General features: G+C 44.1%; 1 protein-coding gene across 1 annotated transcript in view; it reads right to left on the bottom strand.

Moving 5' to 3' along the window:
- Positions 1-17,531, bottom strand: part of KIAA1549 (KIAA1549 ortholog) — an 85,512-nt gene that overhangs the window by 55,048 nt on the left and 12,933 nt on the right. Inside the window, exons 6-8 of the mRNA XM_029917923.1 lie at positions 16,204-16,352; positions 7,039-7,216; positions 3,973-4,157 (exon numbers count right to left, since the gene is read on the bottom strand). Of these exons, the coding sequence (XP_029773783.1) occupies positions 3,973-4,157; positions 7,039-7,216; positions 16,204-16,352 (512 nt within the window). The remainder of the gene's footprint in view (positions 1-3,972; positions 4,158-7,038; positions 7,217-16,203; positions 16,353-17,531) is intronic.

The raw sequence follows: 17,531 nt of genomic DNA, 5'->3' as shown, positions 1-17,531 counted from the left end.
AAAAAAAAAAAAAAGTCTCGAGTGAAGTCTGGCTGTATCGTGTCTCCGGCTTTCCCGTGCAGGATAAGCTTCAACCAGTATTTTATAAAAGAAGAGCCACAATTAATTAGGGCCGTCAGTATTTCTCTTTAGGACCTGCTTTTTCTGCAGAAAGATGGCTCTCTTTTGTTCCGTCTCTCTTCAGTGTGTCACAGAGGGGACAGGCCCCATTGTCCGCGCCCCGCTGGCACACGTCGCCGACGAGTCAGAGCGGGCTGGTAAAGCAGGTCAGCCGACGAGCAAGAGAGATGCCTGATGAATTTTAAAACACATGAGCCATAAATACAATACAACCACTGGAGCAGGACGGAGCGCACCCCCAGCTCTGCAGTTAGCCCGAACCCCTGGGAAGGAGTTAAGATGACAACAGAGACCGCGGAGCACACCCCAAATGTGCCTGAATGAAAATCTGCACCTCCCAGACGGCAGCACTGTCCGTGCACTTCTTATCTGGGGGATGTGATCTGTGACTAGTCCCCACGGTCGCCATGCTGCTCCCATTCAGGAGGCGAAGACAAGGCGATGTTACTGCTGTCTGTCTCTGTTGCAGCCCTGGGGCCTCTCGTCACCCTGTGGCCTCGGAGGCAGAACAGAGCCCCAAGATTCTCCCGCCCCCCAGGCCACGGCGAGTCACAGCCAAGTGACAGCGGGGAACTGAACGCCCCACGCATCAGGTGCTACGGGGTCCTTGCAGAGAATCAGAGCAGCCTCAGAGGTGAGAAGGATTGGGCTGAGATGGAAGACATGCCCACGGAGCCCCTCTTTTCCATCGACTGTCCGCACAGCCTTCCGAAGAGGCCATTCCAGGCCTGAGTATGTCCGAGCTGCTCTCCCTGCTGAAAATCCTGGCTCCCCACTGCCTCCAGCACCACTGCCAACCCCCGATTTGTCCTACATCCCCTCCCAGCCTGGCTCTGGCCTACTGTCCCCTCAGTGTTTGCTGTGCCCTTTGCTTCGTCCTTCGTGACACAGAGACCATTCCCTCCGCCTGAGCCCATTTCATCTGGCTTCATCTCCTCGATTCTGAGCTTCTGCCCCAGCAGTGCCCCTTCCCGGAGGGCAGAGGCAGCCCACGCCTGATGGGGTAGCAGGCCGCCCCTCCTCCCTGCTTCCACAGCAGCCTGGACAGACCTACGTAGCTGTGTGGCCGCATCTGGGTCACTTGTCCTTCTCTCTTACTAAAGGCCTCGAAGGCAGGGATTGCATGTCATCTGGGCATGTGACCCAGCCTGGCCCTGCTTGGCTCAGAGCTGCTCGGTGTTTGTTGAACGGATAGGCAGTGACTGAAGCAGCCCCGTCTGGCTGCCGGCCGCGGCCACAGGTCCGGAACCGCGGTCCCACACCAACAACAGAGCAGGGACTCTCCCGTCAGAAGGAACACGCCTCCGTGGGGTCAGCAGCATCTCGCCACTGCCATTAGCGTCTTCAAACAGAACCCTGATGGGGGAGGCGGGGCCAAGCTGCAGTTTTTCTGATACCAGTAAAAAAGCGATGGCTTTGGGCTACAGATTAAAGCGACTACACATAAAAAGAAAGATGTGGGTTAGGTTTTTTTAATTAATGGAAATAAAAAAGGACCGTGTCTCCACAAGTGTGACAGGATGGCCTCTCCCTCTTATCCCGTGTCAAAGCGAATCTACTCCCAGACAATCTGAAGAGGTTTCCTGCTCGTTACAAGGGGTGGTGGGTGTGGATTTTTGGTCAGCACGTTTATTGTTTCCAGATGTTTGCAGCTCTGAGATGTGCTCAAGGATCCGGGGGAGTAGCAGTGCAGCAGCATCGGGGGGCAGGGTGAGCACCACGAGGAAAAAGAACCCTTGAAGTCACAGGGGAAGCTAGCATCCTTTCAAACCGCCCCAAGGGATGGGCTAGAGGCCCCTCATCACTGCCACGGAAGTCCTAGAAGAAGCGGCGGTAGAGATATTTGGTTCTAAACCAAACACAGATCATTCTTTTCCTATTATAAACACGTGACAAGACCTATCTAGTGGGTTCCTGGGCCAGCAAAACAAAGACCATGCTTCTGAGCTGTCACGGGGCGGTGGCCCCCCTTCCAGCGTCAGAAGACACGACTCCCTCGGGGCTCCTACAAACAGGCAGTGAAGGGCAACTCCAAGGGCCAGAGGTTCTGTTTGAAACTCTGTCCGTGTGATTTATAGCAACGTCGGGGGCACGAAAACATGTCAGAAGTAAAAGTAGGAGAAGGAGAAAACTCGAGGAATGTCCTGTTTTGAACTCAAGCAATGCTGTCAATGAAGGAACAGATGATGGATGGGCTTTCAGGGGGAGGGTTTATGTGAGGCAACACGGACGTCAGAGACCTGAATCCATAACCAGCTCCCCTGCATAAATCTCTCTGTAACAATACTCTTTCACCAGAACAAAAACCTTTCCAAACTTACTGTTGATCTTAGTACAATGAATTCATGCTATGAATGGTTTAGCACATCAAGTACTTTTTCCATGTCACTGCCTCGCCTAACAACAGAACACCCTTAGCGCACGATATAAATAATAAATAAAGACAGGTGATAAATATAACCCTAGAGTCTCAAATGCTTTCAGTACATTTGATAATCATGAGCTCGTAACTTAGTCATGACTTTGCATTTTTTAGTTAATTCATAAGAAAAAATACCTACTTTTTCTTTCAGCAGGTATGGGTTTGAAACGGGCCGGATTTCTTACACCCAGACAGACACATTTAAAAGGTCAACAGGCAAACCTTTATTTCTTCTTGTTCTGCCTCTTGCTTGCTTTTTTAAATCAAACTTCTAGAGTCAAATGAGTCCTCTTAATGTGAGACCCATAGAGGGTGGACATTTGTAAGCACATGAGAAGGACTAGCATTTTCCATTTCCTTGGTAATGGCTAATTGACACGCTGTGCTGGATGTGTGCAGCTACTGACTTCTTCTTGGGTACTTGGCATGTTTTTGCTCATAAAAGATCAACCAAAACTAGTGACTTGCTTACTAAGAGTCAATGTCTTTGCTCTGAAACTGGTATGAGACAAATATTGCAGAAACCATTCAAACATAAATGTGAGAATTGCTATTATTATAAAACCTAAATTGAGTGCTTTGGAATGACATGAAAAAGATGTTTAAAAAAAAAAAACCACTGGTATCAAATTAAGTGTAGGTGAGTTAACTCCAAAAGATGGCAGGCTTGGGGTGGGTATTGCAAAAAAAAAAAAAAAAAAAAAATTCTACAGAATTTGGCACTCAGGTTGCTTGCTCTTCTCTAAAGAACCCTGACCTGGAAACAGCAGCCAATGCATTAGAGGTGTTGTTTCTTGTAAGAAAACCCACACAGAATCTTCTCAGTAAACCATAATAAATAAAAACCAAAAAATAAAATATAAAAGAAAAAAAGACTCAGAATACATTGAAAGACTTTCAGGTATGGACCCACTTGTATATTTAAAATGTTTAAGGCATGTAGTATCATTTTTTAATGATTATGTGATCTTGATCAAGGTGGATAGCAGACTTCCAAGGTGGTGGAGGGAAATAAGGGGACTGTCCCGCAGAGCCGTGTGTGGACGAAATAGACATACAGGTCTGAGAAAACCTCCCTTGGCTCATGTTCTCTGAGTACATCCAGGGCTACAGGATAACACAGGTCAGAACTCATACAAAAATGGACGTGATCTTCAAACTAATCATCTCATCAATAAAATCGCAGTAGACCTGGGAGCTTGTAACATTCCTAAACCTGATACAACTTCATCTGTTGGCACATATTTAATACTAAGAAGAATCGGGGTTCCAGGAAGCAAATATAAGGCAAAGGGACACCATACCACCATCAAAGGCAAAAAATGTCCCTCCTGGCTCCCTCTCCTGCCTTTCAGTATCAAGAGCCTGAACTCAGCCTACCCCAGCCCGTAAGATGGTCTACGTGACCGCTGGGCAGTTACGCCCCTTACCTTCTGACGCTGCTGGATGCTGGCCACCGTGTCCGGCTGGAAGTCCAACTTGTCCGTGCGGCACAGTTTCCAGTAGAGGATGACGACGATCACCATCACCACGAGCACTGGAATGACCACACCAACGATGACCCAGAGGTTACTGCTCTGGGACTCGGGGGACGGCCTCTTCACTCTGTCCAAGGCTGCAGACACAGAGGACAGGTCATTCACTAATTTTTCTGCATTCGTTTACTGGACAGCCCTTCTGGGTAGGGACACGCCTTCTTCTACAAGGAGCTTGGAAAGTCCTTCTCGTTTCAGGTCAAGACAAGTAGTTGGAGGCTGTGACCTCCTGATGGCTAGAAACATGAGTCAGTAAACAAACACAACATAGACTGTTACATCCTCAATGCATTAGGGTCTACGCTGGCACAGGTGACGTGTCTAACAGAACACGGCTCATCCAAGGGCAGAGCTAGGTTAACTCCGGGTCTCCTGACTTCCAGGACATTCTACTAGCTCCACCGTATTCTCGCTGCAGGAATGCTTCCATACTAAAAGTCTGAAATCCCTACAAGTAATCTATGAGCACCGCCTTCATTTCCTCACCTCTCTTTAAACCCCTAAAAAACAAGATTTGAGGTACCAAATATCAATTTTTATATTACATGAGATCCCACGTACTTACTCCAAATCTGCCACTCCCCATCCTCCTGAGCGCCCCCACCACTGCCACAGCCCCCATCTTATGTGACCCTGGAGGAGTATGCTTCAACCGCTCTACCTCATTTCCTCCACCAGCTCCTTTCCCGAACCTCGCCTCCTGATCGGGGCCCTGGGCTGCTTCATTCTGCTTCCATCCTCTCAAAGGACTCAGCTCCCCTTTAAGTTCCGGTCACAATCACCGGATGTCCCCAAACCCAAATGTCCCCCGCTGCCCTCTGCCCAACCTTCTCATCCGTTGTGATCACTTTATAAAAACCTCTCCATGACAGTACCAGTTTCCTCCCTTTCGAAGTTATTTTATTCTGGTTACCTTGATCTTGCAAACAGTACCTTCCTATATTTTAAAATGCATTTTAGTACATAAATATGTCATCTTGATATATGGCACTACTCCACTCATTAATATGGTCATGACTCTAGGTCTTGTCGCTTCAAATACATTTCAGTCTCCATGGGCAGGGGCTAAGTTTTACGCTCTTTTCATATCCTGTAATAGCTAACATGTGCTATGGGATCAAAATGTTTCTGCCCAAAGATGTAACAACCAGAACACTCCTGGTGCCGGCTTAAGTGTGGGTTTGGGCCCTGAGAGAGTGACAGGGAAGGGAGCGAGCCCTCTGCAGCACATGTGGTGTGCGGAAAGCATAAACGAGAGAGCACAGACTATGCTGGAAATGAAAAAAAGGACACGGTGTTAATCCTATTTTTAAATTTGGCCTGAATACAGTCTATACATGTGGCTCATTTTGCATGAAAACAACTGACCACACGGAAGGTGACAGAATCAAACCGAGGAGCTGGGATGAGTGGGTCCTCTTCTTAGCTGTCACCTGGGAACACCCTGGGGGAGGTGCAGCTTCATGAAATGAGACCCTGATACCAGGGTCTGCGGCTGCCTTGGGGCTCAGCCTACTGGCTGAGGCTTCCAATCCCAGGATCCTTACCCTGTGGGTTTTAGCAAGAAACTGAGGAAAGAGAGGTGCAAAGAGCAAATGGAAGTAGCAGGAAAGGTGCCCGTAACCTATTGCATTTAATCTTTTTTCAAGGTGAAGTGCTTAGCTGGAATGCTGTGCACACAGAGCGTGCTTGGGATTCTCTCTGCCTCTGACTCTTTTGGTCTCTCTCTCAGGATGGATAGATACACTTAAAGCTTTTTTTCATAAAATGAAATGAAATGAAATAAAATAAAATAAAAATGTTCTAGATGAAGAAATGAAAGAGCTTTGCTAATTTTCTCCTCACTGCTCTGAAACAGAACACACGCATGTGCAACCATCTCTGAAATACACAAGCACAAACCACCAGCAGCTATTTGCTTAAACTCCCCTCCATGATCATCTGTGAAGTGTGCCCGGTGTCCTTATCCTGCTTAGTTTCCAGGGACAAGTACAGAGTTCACAAAGAATCTTCCATGATCAAGGATAACTCTGAAGCTGTCATTTTTCCAAAGTGTCTTTGCCTCCTCTGTGTTCTCTAGAAAGACCCTTTTAATATTCTCTGATGCTCAATTACTTCTGAACACTTACTTGTCCCCTTACTCTTGGGAGCAAATATCACCAAGCTCCTACAAGGATTGCTCTCTGGCACATAATGCAAAAGCAGCCACATTAAAATAGCAGCCTGATTCATAAGGGAACATTTAGAGAAATACACTCTTCCATGCCCTTCCTTCTCCTTCATTTTAAATGGCCAAAATCTGGGAGTTGAAAAATAAGGCACTGAGAGCAATCACTGCCAGGGGGCAGGAGCCAAGTATCTTCCAACAATAATACAGAAATATCAAAATACCTCTTTCTAAATTGTGCAGTACTGTGAGGATGGGGAGGGAGAGAAACAGCACTGAAAAGGGTAAGGATCAAGGACTTCTTTGTATTAAAAAACTCAGAAGGAAGCCAATAAATGCAGAGGGCACCTCCCAGCTTCCTGTGTGACTAACTGTCCCCACCAACGTTCTAAATACGACAGACAAGATTTTGGAATAAGTACAGAGAAAGCAAGTTATTTTACAGGAGACAGAATTTTTAAAAGAGAAATAGTACAGGAATAGGGGAAAAAAATATTACAGTGAACTTAAGCTGGGAAAAACCCACTCTAACACTAGGGATACAAAATGCCAGGTAAGAAAAACAGCAGTGACGGCTGAATCAACAGAAGAAAGAAAGAAGGACTTGTCAAGTGAATTTTAACAACTGACATCTTACACGAGTGTCCCATGATAAGTAATAAAAGTTTAAGACAGAAATCTACTCTGTCTCCAGAAGAATGCTTTAAATTGAGATTTCACTGTCAGAAAAAAAGACTGGCTTTTGACACGGAACGGCACTGACACTACATAGGGTCTATGCCTCGTGCACTTACGTTGGGCAACAGCACCTTGAATTCGGTAACCCAAGATAATGGCTGCTCTCTGGATATCTATCTTGTTAATCAGATCTGAAGACTTGACTGCACTGAGTCTTTCCCCGTCTTGATCCTCCACGAAGTAGATGAGCTGCACAGGATTGTCCTCTCCCTCTAGCCGTGACACATTTACCATCTGAAAGATAACAGAAACCATTAGCATTGCCGAAGCTCGAGTTTCCAGATGCCCTTTCTCAGGGCACTCAATCTTGACTGTGTTATTCAGGATTCATTCCAATCCCCATACTCGTTACACCATTCTGGATCCCAGAATCCCCACGATGCTCTCCTGATGGGATGATGGACGGTTAAAATGAAAGTTACTCTGCATGGAAACAAATGTGTTTCATCTTACTCAAAGTCCTCTCTGAGACATGGGGCAAGTTGGAGACAGAGAACACAACCTGCCAAGTCCGGGAAATTGAGAATTGCTACCAACCAGCTCCAGTACATCCAAGGAGGTCCCTAATGTCCTCCCTAGACGAACTGTAATAGTTAGGTACATCCCTGCTTCTCAGAAACTATTACTGATTCTATCCAATCTCATCCTTTCTTAAAACCTTTTTAACTATTTTTTATTTACTTTTGAGAGACAGCATGAGCAGGCGAGGGTCAGAGAGAGAGGGAGACACAGAATCCGAAGCAGCGTCAGGCTCTGACCCGGCGCGGGGCTCCAACCCATGAACAGTGAGATCATGAACCTGAGCCGAAGCCAGACGCCTAACCAACTGAGCCACCCAGGCGCCCCCATCCAATCTCATCTTGAGTCTTACCAGCATTTTCTCTTTTTTTAGTGCAAGGTTTCTCAGTCTTGACACTGTTGCCATTTTGGTTCAATGGGGGGCGATCCCACGTACTGCAGGATATTCAACAGCATCACTGTCCTCCACTCACTAGATCCAGTTCCAACAACCATCCCCTCCCACACTAGCTGTAAGAAACAAAAATGTCACCAGACATTGCCAAATGTACCCGACAGGGCAGAGGGCAGGGGCCGCAAAATCACCTCCACTGGAGAATCACTCCTCTCAGGATCATAAATCTCATAAATTCTTTAACATCCCACTCTCAGTGATGGATGGATCATCCAGACAGAGAATCACTAGGGAAAGAGCAGATCTGAGCAACACAATAGACTAAAGGAACCTAACAGACATTTACAGAACATTCCATCCAGTATCAACAGTACCGAATACACATTCTACTCAAGCACACATGGAACATATTCTAGGTACACCATATGCTGGGCCACAAAACAAGTCTCAACAAATTCAAGAAATTATATCAAGTATCTATTCTGACCACAATGGTATGAAACTAATCAATAATAGGAGAAAAGCTGGAAATTTCACAAATACAGGGAAATTCAACAGCACACTCCTGAAAACACCAATAGACCAAAGAAGAAATCAAAAGGGAAACCTAAAAAATATATTGAGACAAATGAAAGAAACACAACGTACCAAAACTCATGGGATATAGCAAAAGCAGATTAAGAGGAAAGTTTATAGCTATAAATGCATACAAGAAAGATCTCAAATAAAATAATTAACTTTACACATCAAGGAACTAGGAAAAAGAAGGAAAGGGAAAGGGAAAGAAAAGATAAACAGACCAACTTAAGCCCAAAGTTAGTGGAGAGGAAGCACGAAGTTTAGAAAAGAAATAAATAAAACAGGGAATAGGAAAACTTTACAAAACTAAGAGTGAGCTCTAAAAAGATAAAACTGATAAATCTTCAGCTAGACTAACAAAGAAAAAAGAGGACTCAAATGAAAGTTATAAATAAAAGAGGCATTGCAACAGATAACAGAAATACAAAGGATCATACGAGAGTAACACGAATAATTATATGCCAACAAATTGGATAATCTACAAGCAATGGATAAATACACATGAGCTACTGAGACAGAATCACAAAGAAATAGAAAATGTGAACAGACCAGGGACTGAGAAGATCAACTCAGGAATCAAATACTTCCCCACAAAAAAAGCCCAGGACCAGATGGTTTCACTGATGAATTATACCAAACATTTGAAGTATTAGTGCTAATCCTTCTCAAAATTTTCCAAAACAATAAGGAGAACATTCCCAAACTCATTTTATGAGACTAATATTACCCTGATACCAAACTCCAATAATGGTACTACAAAAATAAAAGAAAGAAAGAAAGAAAGAAAAGGAAACTAAAGGCCACTATCTCTGATGAATTAGGTACAAAAATTCTCAACAAAATTTACTTCTAGCAACTCAAATGCAATAGCACATTAAAAAGATCATGCGCGGGGGCGCCTGAGTGGCTCAGTCAGTTCAGAGACCAACTTTGCCTCAGGTCATTATCTTATGTTTTTTTGAGTTCAAGCCCCACATAAGGCTCTGTGCTGACAGCTCGGAGCCTAGAGCCTGCTTCAGATTCTGTGTCTCCCTCGCTCTCTCTGCTCCTTTCATGCTTGCTCTCTCTCTCTCTCTCTCAAAAGTAAATAAACATTAAAAAAAAAAAAAAAAGATCATGCACCATGATCAAGTGGGATTCATCCTTGAGACACAAGGATGGTTCAACTATGCAAATCAGTAAGTGTCAGATATCACAAATAAATGAAAGATAAAAATCATATGATCATCTCAAAAGATACAGGTAAAGTATTTGACAAAATATCCATTAATGATAAAAACTCTCAACAAATTAAGTATAGAAGGAACATATCTCCACATAGTACAAGCCATATATGGCAAACCCACAGCTACCAGACTCAGTGGTAAAAGGTCGAAAGTTTTTCATATAAGATCAGAAACAAGAGTGCCTACCCTCATACTCCTATTCAACACGGTACTAAAAGTCCTAGCCAGTGCAATCAGGCAAGAAAAGGAAATAAAAGACATCCAAATCAGCAAGGAAGAAGTAAAATCTACCACTAATTACAGATGACATGATATTATATATAGAAAACCCTAAAGACTCCACACACAAAAAAATTAAAATAAATGAATTCAGTAAAGTTATAGGATACAAATTAATATATGCAAATTTGTTGTTTTTATACACTAACAATAAAGTATATGAAAAAGGAATAAATAAAACAATCCCATCCACACCAGCATCAAAATAATAAAATACTCAGGAATAAACTCAATCAAGGATTTAGAAGATCTATACCTGAGGGATGCCTGGCTGGCTCAGTCGATGAAGCACCCACTTTGGCTCCGATCATGATCTCATGGTTCATGAGTTCAAGCAGTGCATTAGGCTCTTCTGCTGTCGGCACAGAGCCTGCTTTGGATCCTCTCTATGCCCCTCCCCTCCTTGTTTTCTCTCAAGAATAAAATAAAAATTAAAAAAAAAAAAAGATCTGTACACTGAAAATTTAAGATGCTGATCAAAGAAACTAAAGACACAAAACAAATGGAAAGATAAATATTGTTAAAACGTCCGTACTATCTAAAATCATATATATAGATGCCATCTGTAGCCATCAAAATTCCAGTGGCATTTAGAAATAGAAAAAACAATCCTAAAATTCATATGGAACCGCAGGGGACTCTGGTGATAAAGGAGCCAAGAATACTCAATGGGGAAAAGATGGTCTTTTCAATAAATGGTGTTGGAAAACTATATATTCACATCCAAAAGAATGAAAGTGGGTCCCTATCTTATACCACTCATAAAAATTAACTCCAATGGAAAGATTTAAATGTAAGACCTGAAACCATAAAACTCCTAGAATACAACATAAGGGTAAGGTTCCTTGACACTGGTCTTGGCAATGATTTGATATATAACATTCAAAGCACAAGTGACAAAGCTACAAAGCAAAAATAAACAAGTAGGCTATATCAAACTTAAAAGCTTCTGAACAGCAAAAAAAAAAAAAAAAAAAAGATTCAACAAAATGAAAAGGTAACCTACAGAATGGGAGAAATTATACACAAATCATATTTCATAAGTGATTAATATCCAAATATATAAGGAACTCATATAATTCAGTAGCAAAAGCAAAACAGAAAACAAAAAACAAAAGCCTCCCTGATTTGAAAATAGGCATAAGATCTGAATAAACATTTTTCCAAAACAGATATACAAATGGCCAACAGTTATATGAAAACATCACTAGTCATCAGAGAAATGCAAATCAAATCCACAAATATCACCTCACAGCTGCTAGAATGGTTATTATCAAAACGACAATATATGAGTGCTGGTAAGAAAGCAGAGGAAAGGGGCCCCTACGCATGGCTGGTGGGAATGTGCAGCATTGTGAAAAACAGTATAGAGGCTCCTCAAAAACCTTAAAATGGAACTACCATATGATCTAGGCTCTCTCGGTACAGCGCCAAAGGAAATGAAATCCACAATCTTGAAAAATATCCGAATACCCCTGTTCACTGCAGCATTTTTTTTTAATTTTTAACATTTTTTTTTATTTTTGAGAGACAGAGAGAGACAGATCATGAGAAGGGGAGGGGCAGAGAGAGACAGGGACAAACAGACTCGGAAGCAGGCTCCAGGCTCCGAGCTGCCAGCACAGAGCTGGACGTGGGCTTGAACCTATGAACTGTGAGATGATGACCTGAGCCGAAGTCGGACACTCAGCCGACTGAGCCACCCAGGGGCCCCACTGCAGCATTGTTTACAATGGCCAAGATATGGAAGAGACCTAAGTGTCTGTCTCTGGATGAATGGATAAAGAAGATGTGATATGATTCTCTCTCTCTCTCTCTCTCCCTCTCTCTCTCTCTCTCTCTCTCTCTCTCTCTCTCTCTCTCTCTCTCTCTCTCTCACACACACACACACACACACACACACACACACACACACACACACACACAGAATATTATTCGGTTATAAGAAAGAAGGAAGTCCTCCCATTTGCAACAACATGGATAGACCTCAAGGGCATTATGCAAGGCAAAATAAGTCAGACAGAGAAAGACAAATACTGTATGATCTCACACATTGAATCTAAAAACACCAAAGTCACAGAATAGACAGTAGGTGGTAGACAGGGGCAGGGGGTGGGGGAAATGGTGGACAAAGGGCACAAAGTTTCAGCTATAAGACGAGTAAGCTTCAGGGTCCACTGCCCAGCATAGTGACCATAGTTAACAACACTGTATTATATACCTGAAAGTTGCTCAGAGTGTAGGTCTTCAAAATTCTCACCACATACACAAGAGGGAACTATGTGAGTTACAAATGTGGTAACTAATCTACTGTGGGAATCACTCTGCAGTATATACACATATCAAATCATCACACTGTACACGTTAAACCTATACAGTGTCATAAATCGAGGATCTCTCAATCAAGCTAGAAAGCTGTGCACTGAATTTACAATCTCCTAGGTCAAACCGTACTTTGATTTGTCCCAAAATTGATCTCTGTCAGGTGTTACAGGTGGTCCTTTCACATTAGGACTTCAGAACCTGTGTATCTCCTATACCAGTGTTATATAAACATACCTTTCTATTTTGTTGCTGTTTCTCTTAATAATATGCAACAATTTTGCTGCCTCTTCAGACTCCAGCAAACCGCAGGACCGATGATCTGGGGAAATCGCAACAAGGAGGCCACGCCCTCTACTTTGTACAGGCAACTTGAACGTGTGGTATCTACACCTGCCACTGGCAATGTAGTTGCTGCTACTTTGCCAGCCATGTGTACGGAACTGTAATACTGCCCCGTGTTCTGGACACGGCTGCCGGGCTCCTCCTTCACCCCTGGAAGCTTCTGGCAAATCAACAGTTTCATGATTTCACTAAGAATGCCTTCTTTCAGGTTATTTATAAAGCTCCTTAACAACGCAGGTCCAAACTCTCATCCCTGAAGAATCTGTTCTTTATACCTCTCCATCCTGAGAAGGGCTCATCTATCCTGCCCTTTGTTTGCTATGTCTAGACGAATTCCCTGACCACTTCTATTCCCTAACCACGTACTCCTTCCCAAACTGGGCTGCAGTGATTCTTTCTTACTAGCCTTTAGAAGACTATCAAAGGGTGACTGAAAAGCAAGGAGATTAGATCTACCTGTGTGCCTGTTTATTACACTGAAAAGTTCTGATGCATTTCGGAATGGTTTTTTCTTGTAGAAGCCAGGTACCCATATACTTGGGTATATAATTAAAGACTCTATGGGACGCCTGGGAGGCTCAGTTGGTTGACCGACTGATTTTTGCTCAGGTCATGATCTCGCATTCCGTGAGTTGGAGCCCCGCATGGGGCTCTGTGCTGACAGCTCAGTGGAACCTGCTTTGGATTCTGTGTCTCCCTCACTCTGCTCTTCCCCTGCTCGTACTCTCTCTTTCTCAAAAATAAATAAACCTTTTAAAAAATAAAAATAAAAAAATAAAGATTCTATAAACCTGTCTAATCTGAAAGCAACCATCAGTAAAATCTAATTCTAGCACTTTCTAGATAACTTAGCAGACCCATATCTGGACTCCATACCACCAAAGTACAATGGAGTTGGCATTTAGGGCCACATTTTCAGTTTCATTTTTTAAATTATTTTCAGATTCAAATCACGTTTATGTTACAAATTATATGCTCACTGCCTAAATTTTGAAAAACACACAAAGCGTATAAAGAATAAAATGAAAATCACCTGAAATGCAATCAACCAAGGAAAATCACTGCCGACATTCTGGCAAATTGCCATTATTATTTTCCCATAATAATATCAGTTTTATATTAATATTTGGATGACAGTACATACATTCTTTGGTAGTCTCTCTTCACTTGAGCATTCCTCTATATCACTCAGTCATGTTTAAAAAATGAAAATGGCTATGGAACATTCCAACATAAAAAGATTCACTATAATTTATTTCCTCTTCTCCAGAGGAAGGACATTCAGGTTATTTGAATACTTTCACTTTGGCAGATATTTTTCTGGAGAGTCCATGCACTGCTGTACATGAATCCTCGTCCACACAGCTTCACACTGGGTCACTCTTAGGGGGAAGAGATGTAGGGCAGGTCTCTACGTAATCCGTCAGGGGCATCACGGCCCGGGGCGGCTTGGCTGACTCCCACAAATCTCACGCTCCTACCTTAGGGAACTTGCACAACAAGGTAGCACCTCACTACGCATCTTTGTGGGGCTCTTGGTGAGTAAGTTTAGGAATTCCCTAAGCTTGCACCCATGGGTTAACAAAACATATGGGAATAGGAAGCGTCAGGATACAAAGCATCCACGATGAGGTAAACAAGATTAGGTATTCAGGGCAGACATGGCCCCCAATTCAGTGCAATCCCAGAAAGCTGTTTTCATAGGAAGGAAGGACCAAAATAGGCAAACAGGAAAACATGGTTATAGACCACAGTGGAGCAAAAGAAAGGTGCCTTGCTGACCCTGCGGTAGCATGCTCGGTCCGTCTTGTCCCCTAGGCTAGCTAAGATAGACAGTGGCCTCATGCCTGCAGTAAACAATCATCTGCCCAGCACCAGGATTTTGTTTTGTACTGACCCAAAGCCCTAACACCGTCTATCTTTGAAACTCCCTTCCCCCCACACCCCTGAGTTAATGTTCACAGCTTCATTGTCTCTTTGTGCACACCCATCACATCTGTAAGCCTTCTGATCCTAACAAAAACAGAGCAAGGACCCTTACTCAGGGCTCTTGTCTCCTCCCGGACATTAGCCTCTCTTGCATTTTAATCCTGCGTCTACTCTCTTGCTGGACAAAACAGAACTCCAGACCCAGAGTCTAAGACAGTGCTCTACAACTGTTTTATGTACATAAATTAACCTCGATCAAGACCTTGAGCTCTATGAAGCTAGGGCTGCTAAATAAGGCAAGGCTTTTACATGTTTTTTCTTTGTTTTCTGCTTATTTAGTGTCACTTTCAATTTTTTTTTATTACTTCTAAAAATGTCACGGGGCGCCTGGGTGGCTCAGTCGTTGAGCGTCTGACTTTGGCTCAGGTCATCATGATCTCACAGTTCATGGGTTCGAACCCTGCGTCGGGCTCTGTGCTGACAGCTCAGTGCCTGGGGTCTGTCTTTGAATTCTGTGTCTCCCTCTCTCTCTGATCCTCCCCTGCTCACACCATCTCTCTCTCTCTCTCAAAAACAAATAAAACATTTTTAAAAACTTTGTTTTTAATGTCTATATTCTACTACACCCAGCAGGGGTGCCACTCTGGGGAAGGGAATCAAGAACAGTGCTTATGGGGAAACCTTGCTAAGAGGGTCACAAGACAATGATGCCAGCTCAGGGCAACCCCCCCGCCCCCCAGCCAGGTCGCGCTGTGCACCTTCCTCTCTGATGCCTCCAAACCACCCACCTCTCTACCCCTGCACTTCCGGTCTCACCCTGCTTCCCTGTCTCTGCAAATACTGTGGCTCTAAACATCCCAGTCTGCTGGCTCTGTAAGTCAGCAGTCGATAAAGGAGAAAAAAAAAAATCCAAAAATAATGTAATTCACATTGAGATGGGAATAAATTACAGCCCGAACCTCCGACTCTCTGTGACCATGTGCATTTCGTAACGGGTCATTTCCGGTTCTGTCACTCATAACCTTTATGCTAGTTTACAAATTGAGATGTATGGTGACAGACGGCAGGTAACTAGACTTACTGTGGTGCTGTGCAAATATCACGTTGGAGCATGTGCAAATATCAAATCATTATCTTGCACACCTGAAACTAATATAATGGTATCTATCACTGTTACTTCAATTAAAAAAACAAAGTGAAGACCACTGGGTAATATGAAACCACCACGGCTGACAGGAGCCGGGAAGGATGAAGTGTTAGAAGAGGGGGCACAAAAGTCTCCTCTCGGATCGCTTAAGGTCTCGTCCAGCTGGATGACTGACAGCTAGGGTGCTATTAATAATAACTGCATAAAATGGACATTTTTGGTAATTAAAAAACTACTCTGAAAACTAAGTTCACCTGATGGCAGGGCAACCCAGTGACACAATTCCTTTGCTGTGCTCCCCACGGGGTCTGTGTCTAGACTCTAGTTGAACTGAAATGCTACCACGTTCCGCTGCTACCCGATATAGCCACCAGTCTAAATTAGAATTTTCTCACGGTACTTTCCATTTACATGAAAATGCAGCGTGTTTTTAGACAGCTCCCTCTCCTGCCTGCCCCTTCCCTCGGCCTTCTCAGAGTACCTGCACGACGCTGTTCCCGGCGGCGACAGTGGCCCTTCTCCACATCCGCCTCCGGGTGGACACCTCGCTGAGCAGCTGGGCCAGTTTGCGTTCCATCTCAGCCTGAAACACTTCATTCTGGAGCTGTTTCTCGACGACGCCCAGGAGAACTACACAGAACACACGCAGGCCCCCAAACAGGTTAGCAGCGGAGGACAAACGGGTGCGTGCACAGGAGGTTAACGCAGGATTGCTCTAGAGCACCAGTCCCTAGAGAGGAGACACTAAGCGGAGAAGTGAACATGAACGGGGCCGTGAAGGGGGCCGTGGGGTGCCAGGAAGTGCTGCTCAGAGGTCTTGGTTACAGTTCCAAGCTCCAAGTGCTACACAGACTGGTGGCCACAAGTCCCAGGAACTCAGGAGTGTAAGAGCTTTGGAGCTAAGAACTCCCAAGCAAGATCAAACATGTTATCTGCACTTATTTCGAAACTTCTGGAAATGGTCCGAGTTCATATGTTATCTTGCCTCAAGACTTAGCCTGTAAACTGACCTGAGATGAGGGTGCCTGTCTTAAACCATCTGCCGTAAACAAGATTATCAAACAGATAACGGGCTTGTCAGAGTATTACAGGAGAAAAACCCATGTGCTTTTCAGCCGGAACTGGCGCAAATCTGCTGAGACAGGACCACAGACAAGTCCCTTAGTGCTATGATAATTATCTGGAGGGGAGCCGGGGTGGCTCAGTTGGTTAAAGGTCTGACTCTGGCTCAGGGCGTGATCTCACTCACAGTTTGTGGGTTCAAGCCCTGCATCAGGCTCCGTGCCGACGGCTCAGAGCCTGAAGCCTGCTTCGAAGTCTGTGTCTTTCTCTCTGCCCATCCCCTGCTTGCTCTCTGTCTCTCTAAATAAATAATAAAAAGAAAAGTATCTGGAAAGCAGCGCCACTGTACTATCAAAGAGGTGGAGCCTTTACATGAGGTGTTGGGTGTGACACAAGGCGGACCTGCAGGCACTGAGAACCCCAAACGGTGACCATGACCACAGCGCACGCTTCTTCCCCACCACCAGTTACTTGCTGGGCCAGCTGCGTGCACAGCGAGGGTGTAACTGTCTCTTCCTCTTTGATTACCCAGTTAGAAAGCCTTTATCTGCAATGCCACAAGCTATAAATACCTGACCCAGGCCCACACGACTTTAAAAAAAGTTTCTTAAAACAAAACAAAACAAAACATCTTCTTACTTGCTCACCAAGCTACCTTATTCATTCTCATAAAACCAAACAAATAAGGCTTTTTAGAAAAAAAGAGATCCTTGCTTTGGAAGCTCATCCTGTCCTGGATCAGAAGAC

The sequence above is a fragment of the Suricata suricatta genome, chromosome 2 (genome assembly GCF_006229205.1).
Source record: "Suricata suricatta isolate VVHF042 chromosome 2, meerkat_22Aug2017_6uvM2_HiC, whole genome shotgun sequence".
In the NCBI taxonomy this organism is placed as follows: domain Eukaryota; kingdom Metazoa; phylum Chordata; class Mammalia; order Carnivora; family Herpestidae; genus Suricata; species Suricata suricatta.
The sequence above is the reverse complement of the archived record's forward strand: the minus strand, read 5'-3'. Positions and strand labels throughout refer to the sequence as shown.